The sequence below is a fragment of the Octopus bimaculoides genome, chromosome Z (genome assembly GCF_046866305.1).
Source record: "Octopus bimaculoides isolate indiv1 chromosome Z, ASM4686630v1, whole genome shotgun sequence".
Classification (NCBI taxonomy): domain Eukaryota; kingdom Metazoa; phylum Mollusca; class Cephalopoda; order Octopoda; family Octopodidae; genus Octopus; species Octopus bimaculoides.
The window spans coordinates 47,723,045-47,749,933 of record NC_142944.1 but is presented as its reverse complement, the minus strand read 5'-3'; the positions used below and the strand labels follow the sequence as shown (position 1 = coordinate 47,749,933).

Here is a 26,889-nt window from a genome sequence, read left to right as displayed (position 1 = left end):
GCCTAAAGGTTCAGTCCAGATATGCAGCATTGTGGGCAAGTGTCTTCTATTATTGCTTCTTCAATGCTTCAAGCCAATAAATGATTTGTGAGTACCAATGGCAGACAAAACCTAATTAGAAGCGTGTGTGTGTGTATGAGGGTGCATGGCCTTGTGGTTAGAGTGTTGCACTCTTGATCCCGAGATTGTGGTTTCAATTCCTAGACTGGATGGTGCATTGTGTTCTTGAGCAAAACACTTCACTTCACATTCTTGTGATCACTTCGATACCTGATGTTGATATACATGTAGCTAAGGAATAAATGTGTTACCAAAAGTCCCATCCTTGGACTTAATATATTACACTCTAAGTAATTTGTAATTCTTGGGATCTCAGACTGAATAAATGGTTTCCACTTTTATTCACATTTTTAGCCAGAATTTGCAGGAATGGTGATTGAGAATCCCACTTAGATTTTATAATCCCTTTGTGTTTGCTATACATGTGGCACGAAAATAGCACCATTTGAGTGTGATTGTTACCAGCATCACCTTCCTGGCACTTGTGCCGGTGGCACATGAAAAGACATTCGAGCGAGGTTGTTGCCAGTGCTGCTGGACTGGCTCCTGTGCAGGTGGCACGTAAAATACACCTTTTTGAGCGTGGCCGTTGCCAATACCGCCTGACTGGCCTTCGTGCTGGTGACACGTAGAAGCACCCACTACACTCTGAGTGGTTGGCGTTAGGAAGGGCATCCAGCTGTAGAAACTCTGCCAAATCAGATTGGAGCCTGGTGTAGCCATCTGGTTCACCAGTCCTCAGTCAAATCGTCCAACCCATGCTAGCATGGAAAGCAGACATTAAACGATGATGATTATATATATATATATATATATATATATATATATCTGTCTGATGTATAATTCTAATTTTTAGTCAGAAACAATGGGTGCACGTATGAAATATAGTGAATCCTCGTCTGGAGTCACAACACTAAATACTCACCTGGAAAGGCGCCGGCCGCCAAGAAGTTTAGATGAAACAATGGACAATATTACAAGACGTCTCAGGGAGATATCCAATGAAGAGGCACCTGTTAAGAATAAGAGGACTAGTAGTATATTTGGTAAGTAGAATTTATGATTATTCATTGGCATTGTTGTTATTTTTTAAACCTGGATCAACTCTGATAGAACAGACACACCTATCTCGTCTCTTCTTGGAACAATATTATTCAATATGTACTTCTTTTATAAGGTGACAGGATACAGTTTGGCTACATTTTCTAGTTGGTTGGGCAACCAAAGACTTGTGATTGCAGATAAACGTGGAGGTAGAGAAACACGCTGTCAAATTAACCCCTTTCCAACTATTTAATGTAATCCTTATTTATTCCTATTGTTTTGAATAAATCATACCTTATCTTATAGCTTTGAGATTTCAATGATGTGATTGCATATTTTTAAAATGACATTCTAGGGTAGGTGTGAGAGGCCAGATCTGGCTGGCTTGAACATAAAATAAGTAGAATATCTGGGCTGGATATGACTGGTTTAAATACTAAAAGGTTAATTTAAGTATTAACTTCAAAAGTTGTTTATTAGTCCAGATCTATTATAAGAACATGGAAGCACAATGGCCCAGTGGTTAGGGCAGCGGACTTGCAGTCATAGGATCGCGGTTTCGATTCCCAGACCGGGCGTTGTGAGTGTTTATTGAGCGAAAACAACTAAAGCTTCACGAGGCTCCGGCAGGGGATGGTGGCGAACCCTGCTGTACTCTTTCGCCACAACTTTCTCTCACTCTTACTTCCTGTTTCTGTTGTGCCTGTAATTCAAAGGGTCAGCCTTGTCACACTCTGTGTCACACTGAATATCCCCGAGAACTACGTTAAGGGTACGCGTGTCTGTGGAGTGCTCAGCCACTTGCACGTTAATTTCACGAGCAGGCTGTTCCGTTGATTGGATCAACTGGAACCCTCGACGTCGTAAGGAATGGAGTGCCAACACATTATAAGAACAGATTTTGGTAATGAGGCTATCCTAGTTGAAAAGCAGAGTACAACAGATGTGGTTGTAACCAGTTAAGTTCTTAAGAGTAGAGTCTATAGTTGTAGTAGTAGTAGTAGTAGTAGTAATGAAAGAAGATAGAGAAATACACCAGCAATGGGCTGCAAATGCAGGAAGTCTATTGATCTAGCAGAATGTTTACAATTGACTATGATCTAGTGATTAAAGGTACATAATCTCAGCTATAAGAATACTATTCCACAAAATGGTGTATTCCTAACTATGGAATAAACAGTTTCTTTGCTAGAATATTTTCTTCCTTTTAAAGAGAAAGCCACATCCCTTAAATTCCTTTTACTCTGGAAATCAACATAAAGATATTTTGTTCTTCCTTTTGAAATATTTTCATTCAGTTTAAAAATTTCACTAGTATTTTAGCTTTCCAAGCAACTGTCCCTTGAGACAAATTCTCACACAAGTTCTTGCTATGAATGTGAAATTTTAGATTTTGTTATAAATATAGCTGTTTTGTGTTTACAGGACCTTACAGTAAGAAGATCTCGATAACATCTACAGAGTTAGTCCCGACGAAGAGTAGTACTAGTACCAGCAAAAGTGTTAAAAAACCTGATTTAGGGTATGTAAATGTTAATTCACATAAACAACTGACTTGTACATTTTAATGCACAAACACATAACAGTACGTATGTGTAGAAGTTCAAACACTTCCTTGCAGAGACATTCACTGATATTGAATCTTTCTACAGCTTTTATATTGTGGTCTAGGAAAATCCAAAGAGAGGCTCTGTGGTAAGAAGCTTGCTTCCCAATCATATGGCTTTGGAATCAGTCCAACTGCATGGTCCTTGGGCAAATGTCTTCCACTATAGTCTCAGGCCTGCTAATGCTTCGAGTCATTTTGGTAGGTGGAAACTGAAAGAAGTCTGTTGTATGTATATGTGTGTGTTAGTGTGCCCTTGCCTTAACATGGTGCAAGTTGTAAACGAATGCTTCTGTGAAATGTCTGGTCATGGAGAAATATTAACCTGCTTGAAACAGGTGGGGGTTGGCAACATGAAGGTCATCTGACCATAGAAAATTAGCCCCAACGATTTCAAACTGACTCATGCAAGCATGAGGAAGTGGATATTAAATTGATGATAATTCTCACATACACTTCAGTTAGAAAGACATCCAACTATAAACATACCTGATCCAGTAATCAGTACATCAATGTCCAAATTTACAGACTCCCACAAAGCAAAATAAAAAAACAAATTGATAAAGAAAAGTATTCACCACCACTATCCCACTTCCATTATCTTTACTAATATTCTTCTTTTCAACATTATTCTTGCAGGGATTTCTTATCAAATCTTCAAGATGATGTGTTTTGTGAAACATGTGGATGAAAACGATAGCTAAATACAGGACCTTATTAGATACATGATCAACAACATATTTTCTCAAAAGGCTCTTTTCACAACAATAAAATGTTCAAAACCAGTGAAATTTTTATTGAAGTTAAGGATTATAAACTAATGGAGGAATCTATTTTCACTGAACATTAAAAGAAAAAAAAATTAGAAAATAAAAGAAAAATACAATTAATGCAAAAGTGAACTTGGAACCAAGAAACAAAAATCACCAGATACACCAATGTCTCTTAGGTACTAAACTCACCTGAAATATGTCATCAAGAAAGTTTTATAACAAGTAGGGAACTAGAAGCATCAGCAGTTCTGCTGATTAACTAACCGTCCATACTTATCCTCACTGGAAAACAGGGGTCTGTAAAATGTGATGATAAATCAGTGCAATTTAAAAAAAAAAATTCCTTTTTGATTTGATTTCAGATAATATCCCAATATGCATTTTATAAGTTGGGATCAACATAAAATATAATAAACATATATTTCTATTTCACTGAAAGAAAGGAGAGAGACAGACAGACAAACAGAGATGGGAAATATGTAAACAAGGATTTGAACCTGCTTTAGAATCTATGAGTTATTCCAAAGTGAAGTTTATGTAAATGAATCTAATATACAAAACTGGAAGTCTAAATTAATTAAAGACATTTCTATCTAAAGTAATTAATAATTTAAAACTGTGGTGCATAATTTCCATCTATGTGGAATAACATAACATTTAGATAAATTTGTGTTAACATTTAATGAGTTTTTTTAACTATATAAATGGTTGTGTGGTTTAAAGAAAGTGCAGCTGATTCACATAGTTTCTGGTTCAATCCTGCAGCATGGTACTTTGGACAAATGTCTTCTACCATACTCATGAGTTGACCAAACATTTGTGATAGTAGAATTTGGTTAGATAGAAACTGTCTAAGGCGACGAGCTGGCAGAAACGTTAGCATGCTGGGTGAAATGCTTAGCGGTATTTCGTCTGCCAATACGTTCTGAGTTCAAATTCTGCCGAGGTCGACTTTGCCTTTCATCCTTTCGGGGTCGATTAAATAAGTACCTGTTACACACTGGGGTCAATATAATCAACTTGATCCGTTTGTCCCCTCTGTGTGCAGTAAAGAAATAAGAAACTGTCTTACACAAATATATGTGCATATAACATTAATGGATTTATATCAGCCAATTAAATCAATATCCGTACTACACCGACTTATTAGAGACACTTGTCACAAATGCAGTGAATGGCCAGGTTGGAAATCTCTGACCAGTAATGCCATTATTTATCATTTGTGATATTAAATAAAATGAATGTGTATTGAGGTAAAAAAAAAAAAAATTAATTACTAAGTCAGTAATATTGTCATTTTTCTAGATAAGACTGGAACTTTGGACATGTTCCCGTCTTATCTAGATCTCAACAGCAGAAAAAATGGATATATTAATTCATTGACATTTTGTTAAAAAATGATGTCACTAATTATTTCCATTTAAGCTTTTTTAATGCTGCACATAATTAAATGTTAACACCAACTTATCCAATGAACACAAAATTAGTTCAACCTGTATAATCAAATGTTAAAATAGCCATCCAAGAGAATGGTTATGTTTATAGAAAGCTAAGATCATTGCCAGAATATAAATCAGCCCGAAAATATTTATGCTAATGCTTTTTGATTTCTTTTGCAATAAACTTTTTTTTTTCTTAATATTTTATTTTTATTTATGCAAGTGTGTATTTCAGTTTACATTTGTGAATAAAAGTATTCTTAGTTACAGATTTTCAATGGCTAAACAAGAGAGAAGTGTCTGCAGTTTAGTGCAAGACAAACATATAATGGTCAATCCACAGTCCCTATCTACTAAATTCGAAGCACAAGTATTGGTCAATCTAGTGTTACAGGAGAGATTCATTCACAGTACAGTGCAGTAAGATTGAACCCAGAACTACATGGCTGTGAAGTAAACAGCAATGCCTGATTCATATTCAGTATATTGCACATAGTTGCAGGTGTGGCAAGAAGCTTACTTCCCAACCACATGGGTCTGGGTTTCAGTCCCACTGCATGGTATTTGAGCAAGTGTCTCCAACTGTAACCTTGGGCTGACTAAAGCCTCGTGAATGGATTCAGTAGATGGAAACTGAAAGAAGCCCATCATATATATGTCTTTGTGCCTCACCACTGCTTGACAAGTGGTTAGGGCCTTGTAACTTAGTGATTCAGCAAAAGAGAACAATAGACTAAGTACCGGGTTTAATTCCTTTAGCATTAAAATCAGCCCAAATATTCTACCTGCTTCATCTGGCCTCTTATACTCACCCCACAATGCCATTCTAAAAGTAAATAACCACATCATCAAAATCTTGCAGTTATGAAATAATGTACGATTAATTTTTGAAAAATGTGAATAAGTGTGGCACCTTCGGCAAGTGTCTTCTACTATAACCTTGGGCCGACTAAAGTCTTGTGAGTGAGTGGATTTGGTAGACGGAAACTGTAGAGAAGCCCATCGTATATATGTCCCCCCCCCCCTCCAACATTGCTTGACAACTGATGCTGGTGTGTTTAGGTCCCTGTAACTTAGCGGTTTGGCAAAAGAGACCGATAGAATAAGTACTAGGCTTACAAAGAATAAGTCCTGGGGTTGATTTGATTCAACTAAAGGCGGTGCTCCAGTCAAACAAGTAAAAGAAAAAGAAAAGCATTACATGAAAGCTAAAGGGTTAAAATAAAAAATAGTGAGGTCAATTCATTTGACTAAAATATCTTCAAGCTGGTCCCCTCTAATGACTGAGATAACAAGAGTACTGTCCAAGCAAGAACATTCTTATATCTTTTTGAATAAACCTACACCTATCATTAGTCCATTATGAAAATTCTCAAGTTCTTTCATTTGTTTTAGCCATTACAGGTTAAATCCATTCATCCATTCTCTACATAAAACTGATGAGCTTCCATTATCAAAGATCATTTATGTAATGGTGGGAGACACTAAAGATTTAGCATATACAAACTGCAATGAATTTATTCTCAATAACAAAAGATACAAATCTATCTAGCATATGCTCTGAGATAGAAAAAAAAAAATCCCAGTAAAGCGTAGTGGTAATTACTGATTCCTACAAGGATTTAGAGTTTGAGTTTGCTGTTCATTTCAGAACAAGTACATCACCAACATCTTTCTGATATATATTTGCATGCAGGGACACACGGTTAAGTTCACTTTCTCAAACATACAATTTCAGGATCAATGCCAGTCCTACTGTGTGGTATCCAGAGTGGGTATAATAGAAGAAAACTGGAAGAAGTCCACCTTACACATATACATATAGTGAGAGAGAGAGTGCAATGGGTAAATTGTTGCCATTTTGTTTCTGATTTTGCATGTGTATTGTTCGTTTTCGCTTTTGTTGACTACACAGTATAATAGGGTCAGCTGGTCACCGTCTGTGAGAAAAACAGCACTATGATGCAATTCACTCTGCCAGAAATTCGGACACATGCTGTACTACTTGGCGTTCACACCAGAAGTTTCAATATGAACATTTCAATGTTTGGATGTGTACTGAATGATAAAAATCAAACATCCAGTCAACATTATGGTGTTTGGAGTGATCACTAGCAATGGCAATGTTATGCTTCCATTCATGGCTGCAGACTCAACACGAAGCAGGAAAGCCCAGTCATGGCTGTCAATTTCTGCAACTCCCTTGATTATTATGTGAGGTACAGTTGAGCGAGAGACCAAAACTCCTTGTAACACCAAAAATTATGGCAGCATTTACCAACTTAAACAAGGAGACTGTCCAGAAGAGATTTTGAAGTTACCTGGAGACCATGATTGAAGCCAACAGCAAATTTATTCCTTAGTATTTCAAGACATTTTAAAAATTTAATTTTGGTAAATATGTTAAAATGAGATGTAGCTTCATTTTTGTGTAATTTAGAGTTTATTCAGCACACCCTGTAAATCTGCTCCCTATGAGTGGGGCTATTTTCCTCATTTCCATCAGCAATACATCCATCCAAGTAACTCCCAATTATCAAACAGGGTACTGCCAGTGTGGAAAACCAAAAAGTCATAAATTTTACTCAAATCCTTCAACTCATGCTAGCATGGAAAGCAGACGTTAAGTGATGATGATTTCTGCAGGAACACAGTCCTTTGTTCAGCTCTTACCACTAGGTCTTTTTAAACAAGAAGTTTGTATTAGAAAACCAGGAGTGGTTGGTAGCAATAGGATTAAAAGAAGTGAACCTAACGTGTTGCCTTTTAACCATTGTGACTCCTTTAACATTCTGACTAGGCCCAGCCTCTCACATCTACCCCGGAGTGTCATCTTTGAAAGGTTAAAGCTGAAGATAATGTGGAATCAATTCTAAACAAGCATTATTAAGAGTATGGCTATTTCACAACCATGAAATGCCCAGTTTGTTCTCACTACATGGCGTCTACAAACTCCAGTCAACATACTCTAAAACCTGAACCCCAAACGAAATATACACCGCTGATAGTTGTTGTTGACAAACAACGGCACTAATTTTATTCAATGGAAAAAATCCCGTAACACCGTTGTTTACATTCCACGGCGTAATTGTTTTCACATCAATAGACGTCAGTGATTGGTTGAAATTACCGAAATACGACAATTTTTAACATGAAATAACTTCGAATACAAAATCTGTTCTATAACACAAAAATATGCAAGTATTCGAAGTTTGAAAGTGTTTCGGTACCAAAAACACTACATAAAAAAATGTTGCCTGTCAAATCATAAAGATCCGAAAACTAGATAGATGTAAAACTTATAGACACCTAGTGGATAGTTTGCACCCGTAATAAAAAAAGGTACCAATTCCACCCGAGAATTATGCTAAATAGTATACATGTCTGTGGAATGCTAAACTACTCTTGCACATTAATTCAGTTGATTAAACAACCAAGTTATCATCAAACAACAAAGATCCGCCAACACTGAAATTTGAGATCAATAGTACTGTTTTGGACAACCCCTGTAATATTTTATCTCTGAGTAAAAAAAACTTGTAATATATTAGATATTCAATGCAATCCTAACAAGGTCAGTCTACACAGCCATACAATATGAACAGTCAAGCACCAATAAATCCCCACCCTTCCTCAAATATAATAAAACTGGAATGGTGCCAAGATGACAGCAAAAGAAAATTTGCAACAATAGCTTCTAAAAATTGGTGCATCAAATACCACTCAAATCAGGTCTGTCTTAAAACTACATGCACAAAGCAAAGATGAATACAACAACCAAACAACTTTTTTTTAATTATTTATTATTAACCTTAATGACACTGTACAAAAGAATGTCAGCCTTATTCATTACCCTCATCATCTTCATCTTCCTCATTATTGATATGGAAATAGCGTAATTCATAAGACTCCTTAGTGGCAGCAACTACTCGAAGCCAATCACGAAGACTATTCTTCTTCAGGTATTTCTTGGCCAAATATTTCAAGTACCTAGCAATAAAGCAGAAATGTAAAGAGTTATACACTAGCAACTTCAAAGCATAAAGAAAAAAATTCTATAAGCAACATAATCTTCAAATGCCCCTTTCTTGAGGTTGACATGATTTCATATGATGAAACTGGAACACAACCAGCAGAGTGTCACAAATCTCAAATGAACCAGGCCCTAAATGTTAGCATTCTTAAGATCAACAACCACCCCTGCATAGAAAGCTGAACTTGAAATAGAAATGCCCTTCTGCAGCACAAATTTATATACGACCACATCCAGCACAAATATTCTGTAACATGTTGAAACTGGTCAGATTCAGCACCCCACACCTACCCCATAATGTTAATCTCAAAATAATGTCACATTAAAAGCATTGAAACTGTCACTAAATTTAAAAAAACGTGAATCAACAAGCATGTTTGATAAATTAATCTGAATGCTGAATGGTTAAGAAAAACATTTTAATATCAGAACAATACGTACCTCTTTGAAAAAGGAATATCTGCCGTGAGCACAATCTTTGACTTGGTCTTCTCTAATGAGACATTATTGTCAAAGTTATTTGTCTTCCCATTAATCTTAATTCGGTCATGCAAAAACTGCTCCTGCAAGAGAAAAATGTGGAAACTTAGGGAAGGTTACCCTAACATCCAAAGGGCGGCACAAAAGCCGCCTTCACATTAGACAAGAAATCAACATAAATGTTGGCTTAAACAAAATGCTCTCACAGCCATATCATCAGCACATTCGCCACAAAGTTTCACAAACAATGTAAGCATAAGATTTAATTATAATAGCTGTCCTCATTACTGACATTGTATATATACCTCCCTGACTCCATGGGCGATAGTAACATCATATACAATGCACACCAACAATCACAGCATCTTTTCAAAGCTTCACAGCTACTAAAGTGCCACAAGAAAGTTTTCAACTTTTACATTTGAATATTGGCTACAAGACATTCTCCTCCAAGCAGCAAAGTATAAAAATGACAAACCAAAACGAAAATTACTTACAAACTTGCTGACATCCATAATGCCATCTTCAACTGGTTGTGAGCAGTCAATTGTATACTTGACAATGGTCTTCTTCTTCTTGCCTTTAATGGCAGGAGACTTACCAGGCTTTTGCTTTTGCGGCTTGTGTTGCTGAAAGAAAACAAGGCAACTGCTGAGTCCCAAAGTAACATCGGGTTTATCCTTCTTTCATTAAAAAGCCATTATTCTAGACATAAACCGACAATCAATCGGATCAAGTCCCAGACTTGTCAATTCAGATTTTAAATTTACAAATGACGGAGGTAAGAACGAACCCTAGCTGCATCCATACATAACTCGTACATATAGTCTTTTACTGGATTCAATCATTTGACTGCGATCATGCTGGAGCACCGCCTTTAGTCGAGCAAATCGACCCTAGAACTTATTCTTTGTTAGCCTAGTACACATTATATCGGACTCTTGCCGAACAGCTAAGTTATGGCGATGTAAACACACCGGCATCGGTCGTCAAGCGGAAGCGGGGGACAAACACGGACACACAAACACACATACGACGGGCTTCTTTCTGTTTCCATCTAACAAATCCACTCACAAGACTGTGGTCGGCCCGAGGCTAGACACTCGCCCAAGTTGCCACGCAGTAGGACCGAACCCTGAACCACATTTTTAATAAGAACAGCACTGCCAGTCTTTTAGAGTCAAACACGCTGGATTTCATCTCCACAAAAGAAGACAGAACGATGTTCGCTCAGCACTCCCTAAATCATGGTTTTATTGGACCGAAACTAAGCACAATAAAATGAAACTTAAAACTAAATTGAAAACTTTAAAAGTATCAAAACACCCGATATACCAAGAAATAAGTGGAGCCACAATATACACGAAGTAGCCACGTGTTTCTAGACACTCCCCACCAATAGATGCCCCACTTTCCAACAGATTTCGACAATTAAAAAAAGCAGTACAATTAACCCAACTTGCATGGAGTTAGGTTGAGATTGCGACAGGCACGTGTGGAATCAACATTACAGGACGAACTCCAACTACCCTTGTTTAATAAAATTTTTGCTATTTAATAATACAAGTTTCCTCGAGATTTGAGCGAACATTCTGCCCAGCAGTAATACTGCACCGAAGCAGAAAGCGATATAAACCATGAAGTGAAGCCATTCGAGGCATTTATTTAGCTTATACAACAAATGACTGACTTTTCAACTATGTAACCTTCCTGGTCAATACAGACAGGGTAAATTTACTGAAGTACTACTGTGTATCTAAAACCAATCACGCACTCCCGCCACGAGATTTATCCGTATAATCTCGAGATAAAAATAGCAGGCAAATCTTACTCAAATCACACCATACCAGCTTAAAAACATATAAATAAAAACACTAATATTCGTCATACTCTAATAAATCTAGAATATACCTAAATACAACAAAAGAAAGGTTATGACTAGAATAATCCCTTGATAATAAATCGTGTCCAATCACAAGAACATTTCTATCCAGTAGTTAGTCACTAGCAGATATATTTCTGATCGAATGTTCACATAATCCGCCAACCATACCCGCTAATGTAGATTATAACAGGCAGTACTTGCACTAACGAAGTACGAGATACGAAAGAGAAAAAAAAACATGAATTTTGCTTCTCACACACGAAACCCTAGATCTACATTCACACTTCAGATAATAAAAAAATCCAAAGCTGAAATTGCTCGTTTCTTTTACGCATGCAGAAAAAAAAAGAAAAAAGTCTTATTGAAAGTCTTGTGGGGATGGGGTGGGGGTATTGTCTAATTCAACATTACGAAACAGCAGAAACCCACGTTGAAGACGAAACCTTTCAATGATTAAAATTATATTCACCAACATAGCCAAGACTATTTCCTCGTTGCTTTTAAAACAAAAGCATAATTCTTGGCATGCGTAAAGAAATCAACCAACTTATCTATTTTGATAATTGTTTTCTGAATTAAAAAATTCAGATATGAGAAACTAAGCTAATTGTGCATATACATAATAATACTCAATATTTCATTTATTCAATAAGACATTCAATACTTCATTTCATTTTACTATTCATATTATATATTCCATATTCTATAAATAAAACATAAAAAAACAGAGTTGGAACTCTTTTAAATAACATATATAATTTGTATAGATCAAAACTTTAACAGATCATCTTATAAGGGGAAGGAAACCTCAGATAACGTAGTCGTTAATATATTGTCAGAAAGACAGGATGGTCATGGTTGGAACGTTCGCAATAAAGTCACATAAATATTAACATACAACATTTATCTCATATTTCAAAATGTTTGGAGGGGTTTAAATGTATGCAGTTCCTTCATGTTTCAGTAAAACTGTGCAAAAACGATCCAACATTTTATATATATATAATATTGGGGATAAAATCCAAAATTACAGGTAAAAACTCAATTCATGAACTTCGGTTCTTTTCCCTAAAACTATATATTTATATATATATATGTATATTAATGCAGCAGTGTATGAAATTTATAGTTCGTTATTACATATAAATAATAAAAATACAAATCAAAAAACAATCAACAATGGTAACAACAAGGTTCTTTTTAAAAAAGATCTCAAGAAAGTCTCGACATTTCCTCCATAAATGGCGTCGTTGCAAAACCATGTGAGAATCAGAAACGGTATTAAAAATTCAATTTAATCTTTACTTTAATAAAACATATCAATGCAGGCAATTCATATATATTTTTTAAAACAACAAATATATATTTATAAATGTAGAAAACGTTTTAAAAGAATAATTATAAGGAATAAAGCAATTAAAAAGGCGGAGGTCGAGATACTTACAGCTGGCATGATTCAAGCTGTGAGCTAAAAAGGATTAGAAGCACAACGAGGCTGATTCTTTATAATGATACGGGCTTATACTATGTTCCTGTCTTAGATAATTCGTATGAAAAATAGTTATCTAATAATTTACAAAATAATATCTTTAAAAAAATATGTTTTATTTTTTAAAGGTTATAATTAATAATAGTGAGATTAAATTGTGTTTGAATATTTAAATTTAATATGTTTATTACATATTTACTGCATAATTTGCTGACGTTTTGAAAGTAATTTCAAGTGATTTATTATTATATTAAATTATTGTACGAAATTGCTTGTAAATTAAAAATTAAAACGAAAAATATACACAAGCGTGTAAAAATATTTTTATTCTTTAAATTTAAATAAATTTTTAAAAATATGTCACTATTTTCGCTACTTCCGGTTTCTATCACTCGTACGATGTTCGTATAAATCCGGTGAATAAATAAAATAAACATTTTTATTTGAATCTAAACATGCTGTTAATTATACTTTTTAGATAAATTATGGATCATCATTTCCAGTCTAGTTTTAGAATTAACTTAAAAAAAAAGGGGGTGTTACTAATTATCCGACAAGCTCTCAAACGTTTTCAATAGTATTGACGCCATTACATAGTGCGCTGGAAGTGGGTTTGGTTGGTTTCCGTTTAACACTCAGCGGCCGCTCTGCGATAGAATTGAAACTATGTTCTAGTACCAAAGAAAAACTAAATTAAAGCAGGTAAGAAATACATATATATTTAAGCCATATCATATAACATTTTCTTCGTGTAACTGTATATTATAAACCTCAGCCAGCTTGAATCTAATCAATGAACGTGAATGGGTTTACTAATTATTGTGTGGTGGGCGTATACCCCCCTTATATAAAACATCAATGCACTTTTCGACAGTCTCACCCCTATTATTATAAAGATCGGGAGATTATAGACAGAAGAAAATAGAATTGTGTTAATTACACTATCGAAAGGTTTATTTTTAATAAAACATATCATGAAATCGATTTTTCTATTGTATGTAGCAATCATTGTTATTGGTGAAATGGAAGCAAGTGTTCTTTTAAGGTTATGAATAACTAACTACTTCCTTAGCTGTTACGTATAGATGTTATCACATTTATATATATATATATATACACACACCAATGATCGATTTAATATTTATTAACTTCATTTTTTTTTTCCAGAAAAGATGTTTGTTTATTTTTAAGCACCAAACATTGATCTTTTTTCTCAATATACTCTCTCCAAGTTCATGTAACATTGATTCATTCACTGCAGTTCTTTCTTTTTTGCCTCCCCCCCCCCTCGCTGCAAAAACAAAATTTTGTTTCAAATTGTTAGAATGTATGATTGCGTGTTTATTTTATTTCAGTTTATTTATTCATTATTGAGATGCAAGCTAATCGCAAAATTCAAAAAGTGAAATGTCTTCTCTTTTTCGAGTCAAGACGATTCGAAGATGTGTGTGTATAAGTGAGTTACTATGAGAATCTTTGTATATGTGTGTGTATATGTGAATGTACATGTCCGTGTATTCATGTATCTGTTGATGTACAGATCATCGCTATACTTATCAATTACATTTCGGGATTCGAGTTCTTTCTTCGTAAGCTCCCAACATTTCCATGTTATTTTTTTTTATGTAACTAAGGTTGTTGCGTAGCCCACTGATGAGGTTGTAAAACTGTAATAACAGCTATATATACATTTTTCCTTCGACTCTTGAAGAGACATCTATAGTCTAATAGAAATCTAATCTTTACAACAATCTGACTTTTAATTCCCAATATCATTCGGGTCTGTTTTGTTTGCAGCATATTGTTTTTATTTGAATGCTCCACTACTGGTTACTATTTTGGCGAAGGTCTTAACGGTGGGGGATTTATTTTGGTATGACCATGGAGTCAATATTACCTACGAATAGCATTGTAAAATGCTTTTTGGAAAATTTGCCACATTTAAAGGGTCGGTAGTAACTTGTGTCCTTTCTGGACAACTGTTAATAATGTTTTTGTTGTTTTTACATTGGAATGGCACAACCAGCGTTGTCAGTTGCAACACAGGTCTGAAGATGTTTCTTATCTCGTTTATTAATCAAATAGTTGTCACATATTCCTGAATAGCGAAGGCGTAACCGAGTTGTGATATTCCTATCACAACTCCAGCGAAAGTTATTCTTCCTGATTCAATGATAGTATCCCTTGTTTTGAGGGATATGCACCCATGCATAACTTTCCGTTGATAAGGGCTTCTCCAAATCTATATAAGTAGATTAGTTGGAAGAATTGTACTCTCAAAGAACCTATTGAAGAATTCTTCGACTACTTTCAAAGTGTCTTCGCTGTTGACCCCGTTATGTGATGTTCTTTTTTTTTTTTTAACCCTCTTTGCTGTTCAGTAGGTGTGGGTCTGAAATATTCAATGCAGCACCGAAAGACCGTTTTTACCGATGTGAAGACCGATGTTGTGTCAGCCTTTATCTAACAAATATTCTCTTGTCGTTGATGATGTGCAATATAGCGGCAGTAGTTGATATCTTCCTTGTTTTGATGTCCAAGTTGTGATTTCCTTTTGTCTTGTCTAGTAGTCTCATTAATGGTAGGGTAAAAGACACGAGAAAATATGATTTAAATGAATGAAGTATGCTCTGAATTTTATACTTTTCAGAATCTGCTAAATTATGTATTGTTCCTCTAGCTTTACTCTCAGCACCAACGTATTTAACATTGGTAAATTCCAAAATATAGCAATTGTCATTGGAGAGAAGGAAAAGGCTTCTGATATCCATATTCCTTGGCTGATCTATGATTGATCTTCAGTTGACAATGTATATAATAAAGTTTGTGTGTATGTAGGGGGTGTCAATAAGTAAGAACAAGATGGATGCATGGCGTTACATTAAGATTCAAAAATTGAACAAATGCACAACAAAAAAAAACAAACGGGAAATTTACACACAAGACATGCTCTTTTCTCGTCAATTATCGCCCAAAAATCATTGCACTTTCATTTTGGGGGCGTCAATACACACAGTCACCCACTTGATATTTACAAAATGAAAAAGTTGTCACTTAAGTTTTAGCTACCTGAAACTTTGAAGTTACTGTCAACCTTTTCCCTGAGAAAATGTTACTCTTCTCAATGATGTTGAGTGATCATTTAATTTAATGTTTAATTTTTATATATAAAACTATCCATTTTATATGGGTTTTTTTCTCTCTCTCCATTTTATTCCTCTCATCCCATTGTCAAAGAGCGTAGGCTCAAGACATTGGGGACTTTTACATTTTTCCCAAGTTTCAACTATTACACCTGCTTGTTGTTCCCTCACTTGTCTTTTTGTCTTCTGTACATTTGGACATATATGATCATAATGTAAGAGTGTAAAACATATTACATGTATTGAAAACATTATCTAATATAGAGCCCACCATGTTAGTTCAAGCAGATTGGTATATTTAATGTATCAAAAATTGATAGCCATCGAGGAAAACTCAAATGAAAACCTCAGTAATTTGTAGGTGACCTTTTATTGGAAAAGTCTAGATGGTAGACTGTTGTTATTAATCCAGTGATGTGCAGATGCTTCATATCATCTGATGAAGTAATCATGTTTGTGTGAGAGAGGTGTGTGTATGTGCGCTCACACTCCGACATATTTTGCCTGATGATTTATTCAAACAGGTCTGCTTAAATAAGACATTGGGTGAATCTTTGTCTCAATCAAAATGAATTTTACAATAAATTTGATTCCATTTAGAGTATTGATTTTTACCTAGCAGTAAATGTTCCATTGATATTCTTAAGCTTATTTCAGAATCTTCTTAAACTAACATCTCTCTCTATCTATTTATATATATATATATATATATATATATATATATATATATATATATACTCTTTTACTCTTTTACTTGTTTCAGTCATTTGACTGCGGCCATGCTGGAGCACCGCCTTTAAAATATATATATATATATATATATATATTTGTTTTGTTGAAGAAGCCATGTGTAACTTTGTATTAATGCCTTCTTGTAGTGGTGAATACTTCTCATCATCATCATCATTTAACCTCCATTTTCAATACTGGCATGGGTTGGATAAGTTGATAGGAACCAATTAGCCAAACGATTGTGCCAAGTCCAATGTCTGCTTTGATGTGGTTTCAATGGCTCATGTCCTTCACATAGTATACTGGATGCTAGTAAGGTCACCAGGTAGCTCACAAATCAACTGAGGGGTGGGGAGGTGACTCTATATCAGGTGATAAGTTTTAAAGTATGATGGAAGGACCAAAACAGGTATCTTGCAGTAAAAGGGATACATAACTTTTCCATTTAGAAAAGGAGAGATGTGTCAGAACATACCTTCAAGTTGGTCTTCAAGCCAGGCATTGGCCATTGTGTAACTGACCCATTAGGATCTTGCATAGAAGACACAAGTCACACGTTTGCATTACATGTCAGAACCATTTCAGTTGGTTCTTTTATATAATAAGAGCCATGTCCCTCTATATCAAAAGATGTAGTCAAGGGCACAGACCATTTCATAGTCTCATTAGAAAGAAAATAAGAATGAGTTTCTCTTAATATTGGTGATGCAAATCAGCAAGATGAGATCGTTAAATATGAAAATTGCAGGTACTTTAGATAATCTGAATCATGATAGAAACTTTTTGACTTCCTTATTCAGTGAAAAGATGTTTTTCTGTAGAATGTCATCGGATTCACACACCAATCAATCAATAATTGCTCTTCAAAGGCTTTCAGGCTGGCAGGGCTAGTTGATTTCAGCAACCTCAATGCTCAACTAGTACTTGTGTATTTTATGATCTCTGAAAGTAAAGTCAACCTTGGTGGAATTTGAACTCAGTGTTAAAATGGAATAATTGCCACTAAATATTTTTTCCTGTGCAGTAACGATTCTGCCAACCCACCACCTTAAAATACTCAATCATGGACATAGAATTGTTTTGGGTCAATCAAAAGAGAAACTACAACAATCAAGGTGACCTGATAATTTATTGCTGCTCCAGGAGAGACTGGCAAAACTCTCCTCTTGAACTTGCTACTGTCCTATGTTTGCAAACCTTAACAAATTACGTTTGCTTTTACATCATCAGGTATTGTAGCTACACTAAGTGAAGCTTGGCTGAATTGCCCGTTTTTATTTTGAGTTGAGTTTCTGTTATGTCTCAAGCTACTGCTATCTATAACCTTCGGATGATCTCTACTTAACAGTCACTCAACCCTCTAGACTACCTCTATTTATATGTCTTGGGCAATCCTACTTCTTCGCTTGGAGGCGTCGACACAACAGTTTCCATTCTGGTAAAAATCAATATCAACGTATCATATATCTTCTGATACAGTTGGTTGTTCTCTGCATAATGTTCAGCCAGTGGTATGGGCTGAAGTCTCGGTGAGCTACTAACATCTGAATGCATGTTCAAGATGTTATGAGCAATGAGAAACTTCTTAGAGGGAAATTTTTAGTCTCCATCAGAAATGTTGGCAGATTCTCTCAGTTGTCTGAAAAGGTCAAAAATGTTCAATAATTACATGCATGCATGAAAAGGTCTTCCATTTGGAGTCAGTGTGAAGTTTTTGCATATCCAGACAATGAGAGTTCTCAATTGTTTGAGCATTGATTTTACTACATTTAAACCAGCCATATCTGGCCGAAATATTTTACCTGGTTTATGTTGAAACTGGCCAGATCCTGCTTCTCACACCTTACCTTACAATGTTAGTCTAAAAAATATACAGTCACACAATCAAAATCTCAAAGCTATGAGGTAATGCAGAATAAATTCAAAACAATGTGAATAAATAAAAATTACATTTGATAGAATAATCTGAACACTAAAGGGTTGATCTGCTAAACCATCATACAAACTTGCTGCTGTAACTGGACAAAGGAAGGATTCCAAACATCATTAATACTGATACAACTTTCACAGGCACCACGACAATTCCACCCTGCTAACAGTGAATTCCAGAGAAAATTTGGCTTGGTTTGTTTATACTGATCTAACAACACCCTACTAAAATTAACAATGGCTGTCCCCAAAATTTATTCTAACTTTTTAAAAATGACCAAGTTGATCAACAAAACAATGAAATTCTGAATTTCCTAGAAATGAGATTATATTAAGTGTAAACTCAGTGGTAGAAGTTCTTGACCTACAGAATTTTTGAATTCACTAAATATAAGTTGTCTATCTCCAAATATCATTAAAAACAAAACAGGAAATCTAGTATTACCTTTTTGAAATTAGACAACACAAATTATCACTGCAATGGTACTTTGATACATGGTACTTATTGCTGCTAACAATTGACTGAGCAACAGTAGAATTAGGAGTATTGATGCTGGGAGAAAGCTAATGATTCTTTGGATTTCTCTTCAATAGCCTGACAATGATTTATCATTCTAAAATGAATCTAAAATCTAAGAAGATTGCAATTTCCTATAAAGCCTGCTTTTGATACATTGATTAAATAAACCAAGGACAAAGTTTAAATTGACACAGATTGTATTTTCTGACTCTAATGTTCACACGTTGGCAATTATATGTTGCTGTCAGCAGAATGGTGGTCCAACAAAACTGATTATATTTGCAGATCAAAGAAAATTCAACTCTACACTCAGAAAGACGTATACTCTTTTACTTGTTTCAGTCATTTGACTGCGGCCATGCTGCTGCACCGCCTTTAGAAGAGCAAATCGACCCCAGGACTTATTCTTTGTAATCCTAGTACTTATTCTATCAGTCTCTTTTGCAGAACCGCTAAGTTACGGGCACGTAAACACACCAGCATCGGTTGGGGAGACAAATACAGACACGCACATACATATATATATACACATATATACGATGGGCTTCTTTCAGTTTCCATCTACCAAATCCACTCACAAGGCTTTGGCCGGCCCAAGGCTATAGTAGAAGACACTTGCCCAAGGTGCCACGCAGTGGGACTGAACCCGGAACCATGTGGTTGGTAAGCAAGCTACTTACCACACAGCCACTCCTATGATGAAAACAGAACATTGTGTCTGGAGAAGCCATCTAAGTAAATGTAGATATTGTACAATGTATATGCTGAGTTTGTAGAATATGAAATAAAATATTTTTTGAAAGAAACATTTTAAAACAATATTAAAAGATCACAGGGTCTTGCAGATAAATTGAGAAATTTTTATGACGCATAAAATTGGTTATAAATACTAAAATAATGATAGTAGACAGATATGATTTTAATGTAACATTTATTACAACAAAAACATTTATCACTCAATATAGCTGCCCTTTTGGGCAATCACTGCCTCCACATGAAAAAGAAATTTTTTTGTAACTGCTGCAACCTCTGCCCTTTTGATTTTGTGTGTCACATGCATGATGTAGGTCATCAAACTGTTGATATTCAAGTGTGGTGAAGCATTGGTCGTTGCTTGAAGTACGCCCCATAAAATGTAATCGAGAAGGTTGAGATCTGGGCTGTTATTGAGCCAGATGTTGGCCCTCATAAAATATGGCACCTTCTCACCAAGGAAGACCAGTGTTGCTTTTGACCCACAGTATGGTGCAAAATCCTGGATAAGCACCACATTGTCCAGCCCAAACTTCTGTTCCGTTCAAAGTAATAGTTCTTCAGGATGTCCAGATATACCTTTGTGCTGATCTTCAAGCCAGACTCAATGACTCTTCCATCACTCGCCACAGTTCCAAATGCTATCACAGAGGCAAGATTCTTAGTCTTAAACACAGTGGGGACGTCAGAAGGATTGTATCAATCATATGTGAATTTCTGTGATTCATCTCAGTGTCCACAGTGAACTTCTCATTCACAAATCTGAGAATTTTTTCCTCACCTTGATGCTTGATGGATGACAGAAACTTTGGGCATCTCTCGACTCTGATTGCTTTGGCCTTGGTTGATAGGAGGTGACAGCAGTGACGAACATAGCTAGTCATACCCAGGTTCTTGTTCACAGCTCTGAACACTGTGGAAAGGGATACATTGTGTTTCTTTGCAAGAGTTGTCATTGATGTGGGTGGGTTGGCTTCAATCGAGCATTTGAGGCCAGTGAGAAACTTTGGATTGCACTTGGAATCATTTTTTCTATCAATCTTTCTTTCTTTAAATTGCTTATACACATGATAAATTGTTGCTTTTGGAAGTTTCAACAACTTAACAATTTTATTGGTAGTGTGTCCAGCATGTGCCAAAACAGCAATGGTGGAATTATTCTGTTGTTCCATGACTTTCTGTTCTCGAATCAGTTTGCTAATTTACCTGAAAAATAAAGAGGCAGATTAGATTTTCAAGCAAACAAGGTTTTGTCAAAAAAATGAAATGTTAAACCCAATAAGTCAATTGCTTAAAATTGGTCTCAATTTATTTGCAAGACCCTGTATTTATTAAATTTTCACTGAGAAAGACAACCTAAATTTCAATAATGTACTCAAAAAACACATAATATAGCATTTTTCTTAAAATGAAAATAAAGTTGGTCTCTACCTCTTTCAGAAACTTTCTGTATTTAAATTGAATATAGTTTAAATCAAAGGTAGCATTTTAGACAAACAATTTAAATTCAATCCGAGAAGGCAGCTCAGGTGATCAAACATTTGAAACACTTATTGTTGACACAGAGAAGAATCATTTATTTTACTTAAAAATTATACTAGTCCAGCACTTTGGACATCACGTCGAACATTGTTTTGAACCTAATACTATTCTACAAATTTCACTCCCAGTCTATACGTTATTCTCATAACCTTTATGTGCATGATTAATGTGTTTTTAATACTGCTGTTCAGCAGATGTGTAAGTGATACCATATGACATTGAAAGGCTTTCTGAATTGATCTTGAGCTTCTCCTTTCCCTGACGGAATTGAATTGAACATGAAACCATGAGCAGATTTAATAATCACACAACTGCCTGCACCCATGATAATATGAGTAGCTTCTCCTGTTAAAAACATTTAGTAATGTTGGTAACCCCAGGGAGTGGCTTCTTTTTTTTTTTTTTCATATATGAGGAAATAGTTGGGGACTAATTTAAACTTTGTAGCCAGTGGATTAAGAAGCCTCTTTTACTTGTTTCAGTCATTTGACTGTGGCCATGCTGGAGCACCGCCTTTAGTCGAGCAAATTGACCCCAGGACTTATTCTTTGTAAGCCTAGTACTTATTCTATCGGTCTCTTTTACTGAACCGCTAAGTTACGGGGATGTAAACACACCAGCATCGGTTGTCAAACGATGTTGGGGGGACGGGCTTCTTTCAGTTTCCGTCTACCAAATCCACTCACAAGGCTTTTGTCGGCCCGAGGCTATAGTAGAAGACATTTGCCCAAAATGCCACGCAGTGGGACTGAACCCGGAACCATGTGGTTTGTAAGCAAGCTACTTACCACGCACCCACTCCTATGCCTCTATACATTTTTATTACAAAACTTTATAACATTGATGGATATGCATTTCAGGAATAGTTTAATAGAGACTGAAAAAGGCAAACTAAGAGGACAAAACACTGCTTTATGTTATTGGAGTAAGATGTTAAGGGAGGACTCCAGTCGTTGGGCTAGAAATTATTTTAAGCTGTATAGTAACATATTGTCTTTGCTAATGGCAAATGTAGAAAATTATTTTTTAAATTTCATAAGGAAATATTTAGAGCACATTCATTGACAATTGAATGTAGAACATTTGAGCTTAGTTTTAAATCATTAACTAAGAGAATATCTTAAATGCTAAGTAAATTGGGGGGCATTTTGATCATATGCCACTTGTAAATATGCTTTCTATTTCAATATCTTTTATTGGTCTTAGTCATTGGATTGCAGCCATGCTAGGGTACTGCCTTGACAGAGTTAAAAAAATTCACAGTAGTACTTAGTTTTCTTTTCTTTCCTTTTTTTTTAAAAGTCTTGTACTTGTTCTATCAGTCTCTCATCAAACCACTAAATTATGGGGACGTAAACAAACCAATACTGGTTTGCAAGTGAGGGGTAGGGGGACACACACATATTGTGATAGGCTTCTCTACAGTTTCTGGCTACCGAATTCAGTCACAAGGCATTGGTCATTTTAGAGCTATATAAAAAAAATATGCTCAATGTGCCATACAGTGGAATTGAACCTGAAACCATGTGGTTTCATAGCTAGCTTCTGAATCACACACTCATGCTTTTTATTTCAGCACTTGGTATAATGCAACTTTTTTTATTAAAGTATCATGGCAAGTTTAGAGATAAGTCACATAGAAATCAATAAAATTCTATTGATAAGTGGTGAAAATTTATATTTTTAGGAGAGTATTGTAGTTCACTTGAAGCATTGTGTATTGTTTATAAAGAATAAAAAGTTTTGAATGGTACAACAAAGCACTATAATTCAGCACTAAGAATATCTGAAGAAGGAATTGTATTCCGAAATATCATCGGACTATAGAAAACTAAATTACAACAGGTATATAGTCCATTTTTTAAATTATAGTGCATTGTTGTACCATTCAAAACTTTTTATTCTTTACATTTTTAATTTCTGTTCTTTAAATTATCAGATATTCTTTTAAGACATCTGAATCAAACATATATTTTCCTCTTATTTCATTGTCTCTACTGTAATAATTTATACATCTGCAATTAAGCATTGAAGTTATATTTATGTTTGGTATCCGTTTATTTCAGTGCAACCAACCCATCGACTACAAAAATGATTGGTGGTTTGTTTATATATAACCATAAAGGTGAGGTGCTAATCTCGCGAGTCTACAGAGATGATATTGGGTAAGTTTAATCTTCATTCAGTTATTTATTTATTTATTTATGTGTTTCAGCCAAGTGGCTGCGGTCATGCTGGTGCACCACCAGTCCTTTCTTGATGGCATGGAATAAATTACCTTTTACTTACACTATATGACTTCAGTCTTATCTTTATTTACAATATTTACTCATAAAATATTAGAAGTTTAATACAAATTGGTTAGAATTGGAATGATGATAACATTATATTTAAGTGTAAGAAAATGTGTAAGATGATGAAATACATTGCTGTGTTTGTAAGTACAGTGTGAGTCACATATTTGAGAGTACACATTGTACTTGAGTAAATATGTAGATCTTTGTTGGTATTTTTCTAAAAAACTTGAGAATGAATTCTAGAACCTTATTTTAAAGAGGAAAAGACACAAGAATTCTGTTTTTAATACGTGGTATTTTACATATGTTATTGTTTTTATTAATTCAATGGATATATTTCTAAAACTCAGAAAATGTTATCTTTTGATAGTTAGCCATTTAAAAATTTGTTAGCCAGAAGGAGGGGCTGAGGATCATGTTCCTTACATATAACTGGCTCTCTGTCGGTTATGACAATGAAGGTTCCAATTGATTCAATCAGTGGAACAGTCTGCTTGTGAAATTAGGGCATAAGTGGTAGAGTACTCCACAAACATACGTAGCCTTAATCTAGTTCATACGTAGTTCATAAGGAGATTCATTGTGATGAGGCTGGCCCTTTGAAATACAGGTACTACTCATTTTTGCCAGCTGAGTGGACTGGAACAACATGTAATGAAGTGTTTTGCTCAAGGATGCAACATGGTGCCAGGAATCGATCTCATGACCTTATGATTGAGAGTACCAAATACCCTAACCACTAAGCCATGCACCTTCATATGCAGGTCCTAACTGACTCATAAGACTGATGTGCTTAGAGCAGTGGTTATCAACCATTTTTTTTTATCTATGGACCCCTTTGATTACTAATTTATTCAGGTAGACCCCAGCCCCATAGCCATTCAATGTTTAAAAACTAGTTTTATAGATACTTTTGTCTTTCACACATTAATTCATGTAGGCTGAACTATGTAAAATGTCAGCGAAAGAAACCTAGTTGTTTCTTACAATAAATACATCAAAATCAAATTTTTCATGGACCCTTAAAATACTACAGTGGCTCCCCAATTTACTATTTTGCTAGCGTGAACCCCTAAAAATCTTACATGGATTCCCAGGGGTCATATGAACCCTGGGCAAGAGTCACTGGCTTAGAGCATCTATATGTCAATGTTTGTGGAGAGAACTGTGGATGAGTCTCAATGAATGGGATATAGCAGGGAACAACCATTATGAGCTGGAAGGGTTAAGTAAAGCATTTAGTATAGTACCTGTGTGTTGAAGTCCAGAGAAAAGGGTGTATGTGTGTGTGCAACCTTATGTTCTTTTGAAAAGCAGAGGCCATTGAATTATATAAGGAGCTTGAAAAATAAGCAGCACATTTTGAGTTGGAGATTGTAGTGAGTTTTTGAAAGTTTGTTCTGTCACTCTGTCACTACTTTCTTTTATTTCCCTCTTAACTACTCTGACCCACCCTATATAATGTTGGGTAATCATATCTTCTCTGATGCAAGACACTCGTGCTTTTCCCATTATCACACTTTTACCTTTCAACACCTGACTTAAAATTGCTCACTCTCAAATACTGAATAGGAGCCTCTGGTTTTTCCCTATTCTTTTCTGTCTTGCAATTTACTTAGTGACTGCACTAGTGCTGGTGGCATAAAAGAGGTACCCAGTACACACTTATGTGGTTGGCATTAGGAAGAGCTTCCACTGTAAAAAAAACCATGCCAAATATTGCCACTGATATTTGGCACAACTCTGCAGTTGACTAGATCCTGTCAGACAATCCAGCCCATGTCAGCTTGGAAAATGGATGTTGACAATTTGTTATTTATGCAGTGTAGAATGTTTATTGAGACATTACACGATATGGATTGTAAGTTGTACTCTTGTGAATACTATCTCAGGTATGTAAGCAGTACTCTTGTAAGAGACATCAGCGCTGAATGTCTAGTCAAGCCTTTCATATATTGTTCTGGCAATTTTTTGTGTGTAGTGTAACCAATAAAGACAATCAAAAATTTTAAGCCTCTTTGTACTGTTGAAAGAAAATAGATTTTCCTGTTCCCATCAAACAAAAATTTTTTTGATGTTTTTGTTCACGGCAGTGTAATTCTGGCCCAAGGTGTTAGGTTTGCATATGGATGACTTACGTTTATGCAAGGAAAGTTGGGGATGAAAGTTATTATAATCTGCATAGATGTGTAAATGGCAGGGAGGTTGTTTAGAGAGCACCATATACTGTAGTAGTGTAGCCTGACTGGAAGCTTTCAGTTCAAAAGATGAGAAAATTGGGGTCCATAGATATGCAAAAGGTTTTGTTGTAAGCACAGAATGATTGTTTTGCCTAAAGTTATCATCCAAAAGTGATGGATCATTGGGTGAGCTGTAGGGGTGCAAATTTCCAGTTAGATTTAGTTCTACAGAAGTGTCAAACTTTTGAGATAGAGAGAAAACAACTTGAGTGTGATAGATCAGTTGTTTGCTGCTTCAGCGAGATTTCCTTTTTAGATAAAGGGACACTATTTCCAAATATTATATATCTGTGGAGAGAGAGAGAGAGAAATTGCAGACTTTTATTAAGGATCGTGAAAGGGACCTTGTTAGAACCAATTGCCTTGTTTGGTTTATGTGATTAGAGTTTTTGCAAAAATTGACAAGTGGTGAGACTGGAATAGTGGAATTGAAAATGAAAAAGGGCAGCAGATGTGAAGAGTGGGTGTGCTGTTAAATATAATTAGGGTTGGAAGTTGGTATTCCCTTTTAGCAAGTTGCCAGAATCATTTTGACTATTTGGGAGGACAGGAGTTTTCAAGCTATATTTTGCTTGGAGGCACCCTTTACATTCCTCATGGTTGTTTTGCATGTCTTGTTGGAAGTTTTCTATGTATTGTTACAGCATGGGCATGAATTCACAATTTAGTCATGCTTTGAGTGAAGGAATATGAAGAAACATACTTAATAGTATGGTTTCATTTATCCAAACAGCTGTCTCAGATTGGTTGTGGGTGGAGCATAGCATATTACCTTAAAGTTGACCATAAGCTGGCTTGAAATAAAGCGGGTTAAGGGGTTAAAATGTATTATATGGTAGAGAGAAGATACAAGAGGAGTTAAAATGTATTATATGGTAGGGAGATGATACAAGGTATGTTGCTTTGGCTAGGTAAAGAATACTA

General features: G+C 35.4%; 3 protein-coding genes across 5 annotated transcripts in view; 2 read left to right on the top strand and 1 right to left on the bottom strand.

The window, feature by feature from the left end:
* LOC106875951 (ankyrin repeat domain-containing protein 27) overlaps window positions 1-5,122 on the top strand; it is a 57,239-nt gene extending 52,117 nt beyond the window's left edge. For all 3 annotated transcript variants that reach the window (XM_014924286.3, XM_014924285.3, XM_052973518.2), the window contains 3 exons: window positions 917-1,106; window positions 2,530-2,626; window positions 3,350-5,122. In XM_014924286.3, the coding sequence (XP_014779772.1) occupies window positions 917-1,106; window positions 2,530-2,626; window positions 3,350-3,401 (339 nt within the window). In that variant the 3' untranslated portion in view covers window positions 3,402-5,122. The remainder of the gene's footprint in view (window positions 1-916; window positions 1,107-2,529; window positions 2,627-3,349) is intronic.
* A 3,583-nt stretch (window positions 5,123-8,705) lies between these two features.
* On the bottom strand, window positions 8,706-12,903 carry LOC149132238 (large ribosomal subunit protein eL22-like). Its single transcript, XM_089365250.1, has 4 exons — window positions 12,765-12,903; window positions 9,933-10,064; window positions 9,397-9,518; window positions 8,706-8,912 (listed from the first exon to the last, which is right to left on the bottom strand). Exons 1-4 carry the CDS (start codon window positions 12,771-12,773, stop codon window positions 8,765-8,767), a joined length of 411 nt encoding a protein of 136 aa, XP_089221376.1. The 5' UTR covers window positions 12,774-12,903; the 3' UTR covers window positions 8,706-8,764.
* Window positions 12,904-13,397: 494 nt separating this feature from the next.
* LOC106875948 (AP-2 complex subunit mu) overlaps window positions 13,398-26,889 on the top strand; it is a 29,522-nt gene continuing 16,030 nt past the window's right edge. Inside the window, exons 1-2 of the mRNA XM_089365249.1 lie at window positions 13,398-13,511; window positions 23,495-23,593. Of these exons, the coding sequence (XP_089221375.1) occupies window positions 23,520-23,593 (74 nt within the window). The 5' untranslated portion in view covers window positions 13,398-13,511; window positions 23,495-23,519. The remainder of the gene's footprint in view (window positions 13,512-23,494; window positions 23,594-26,889) is intronic.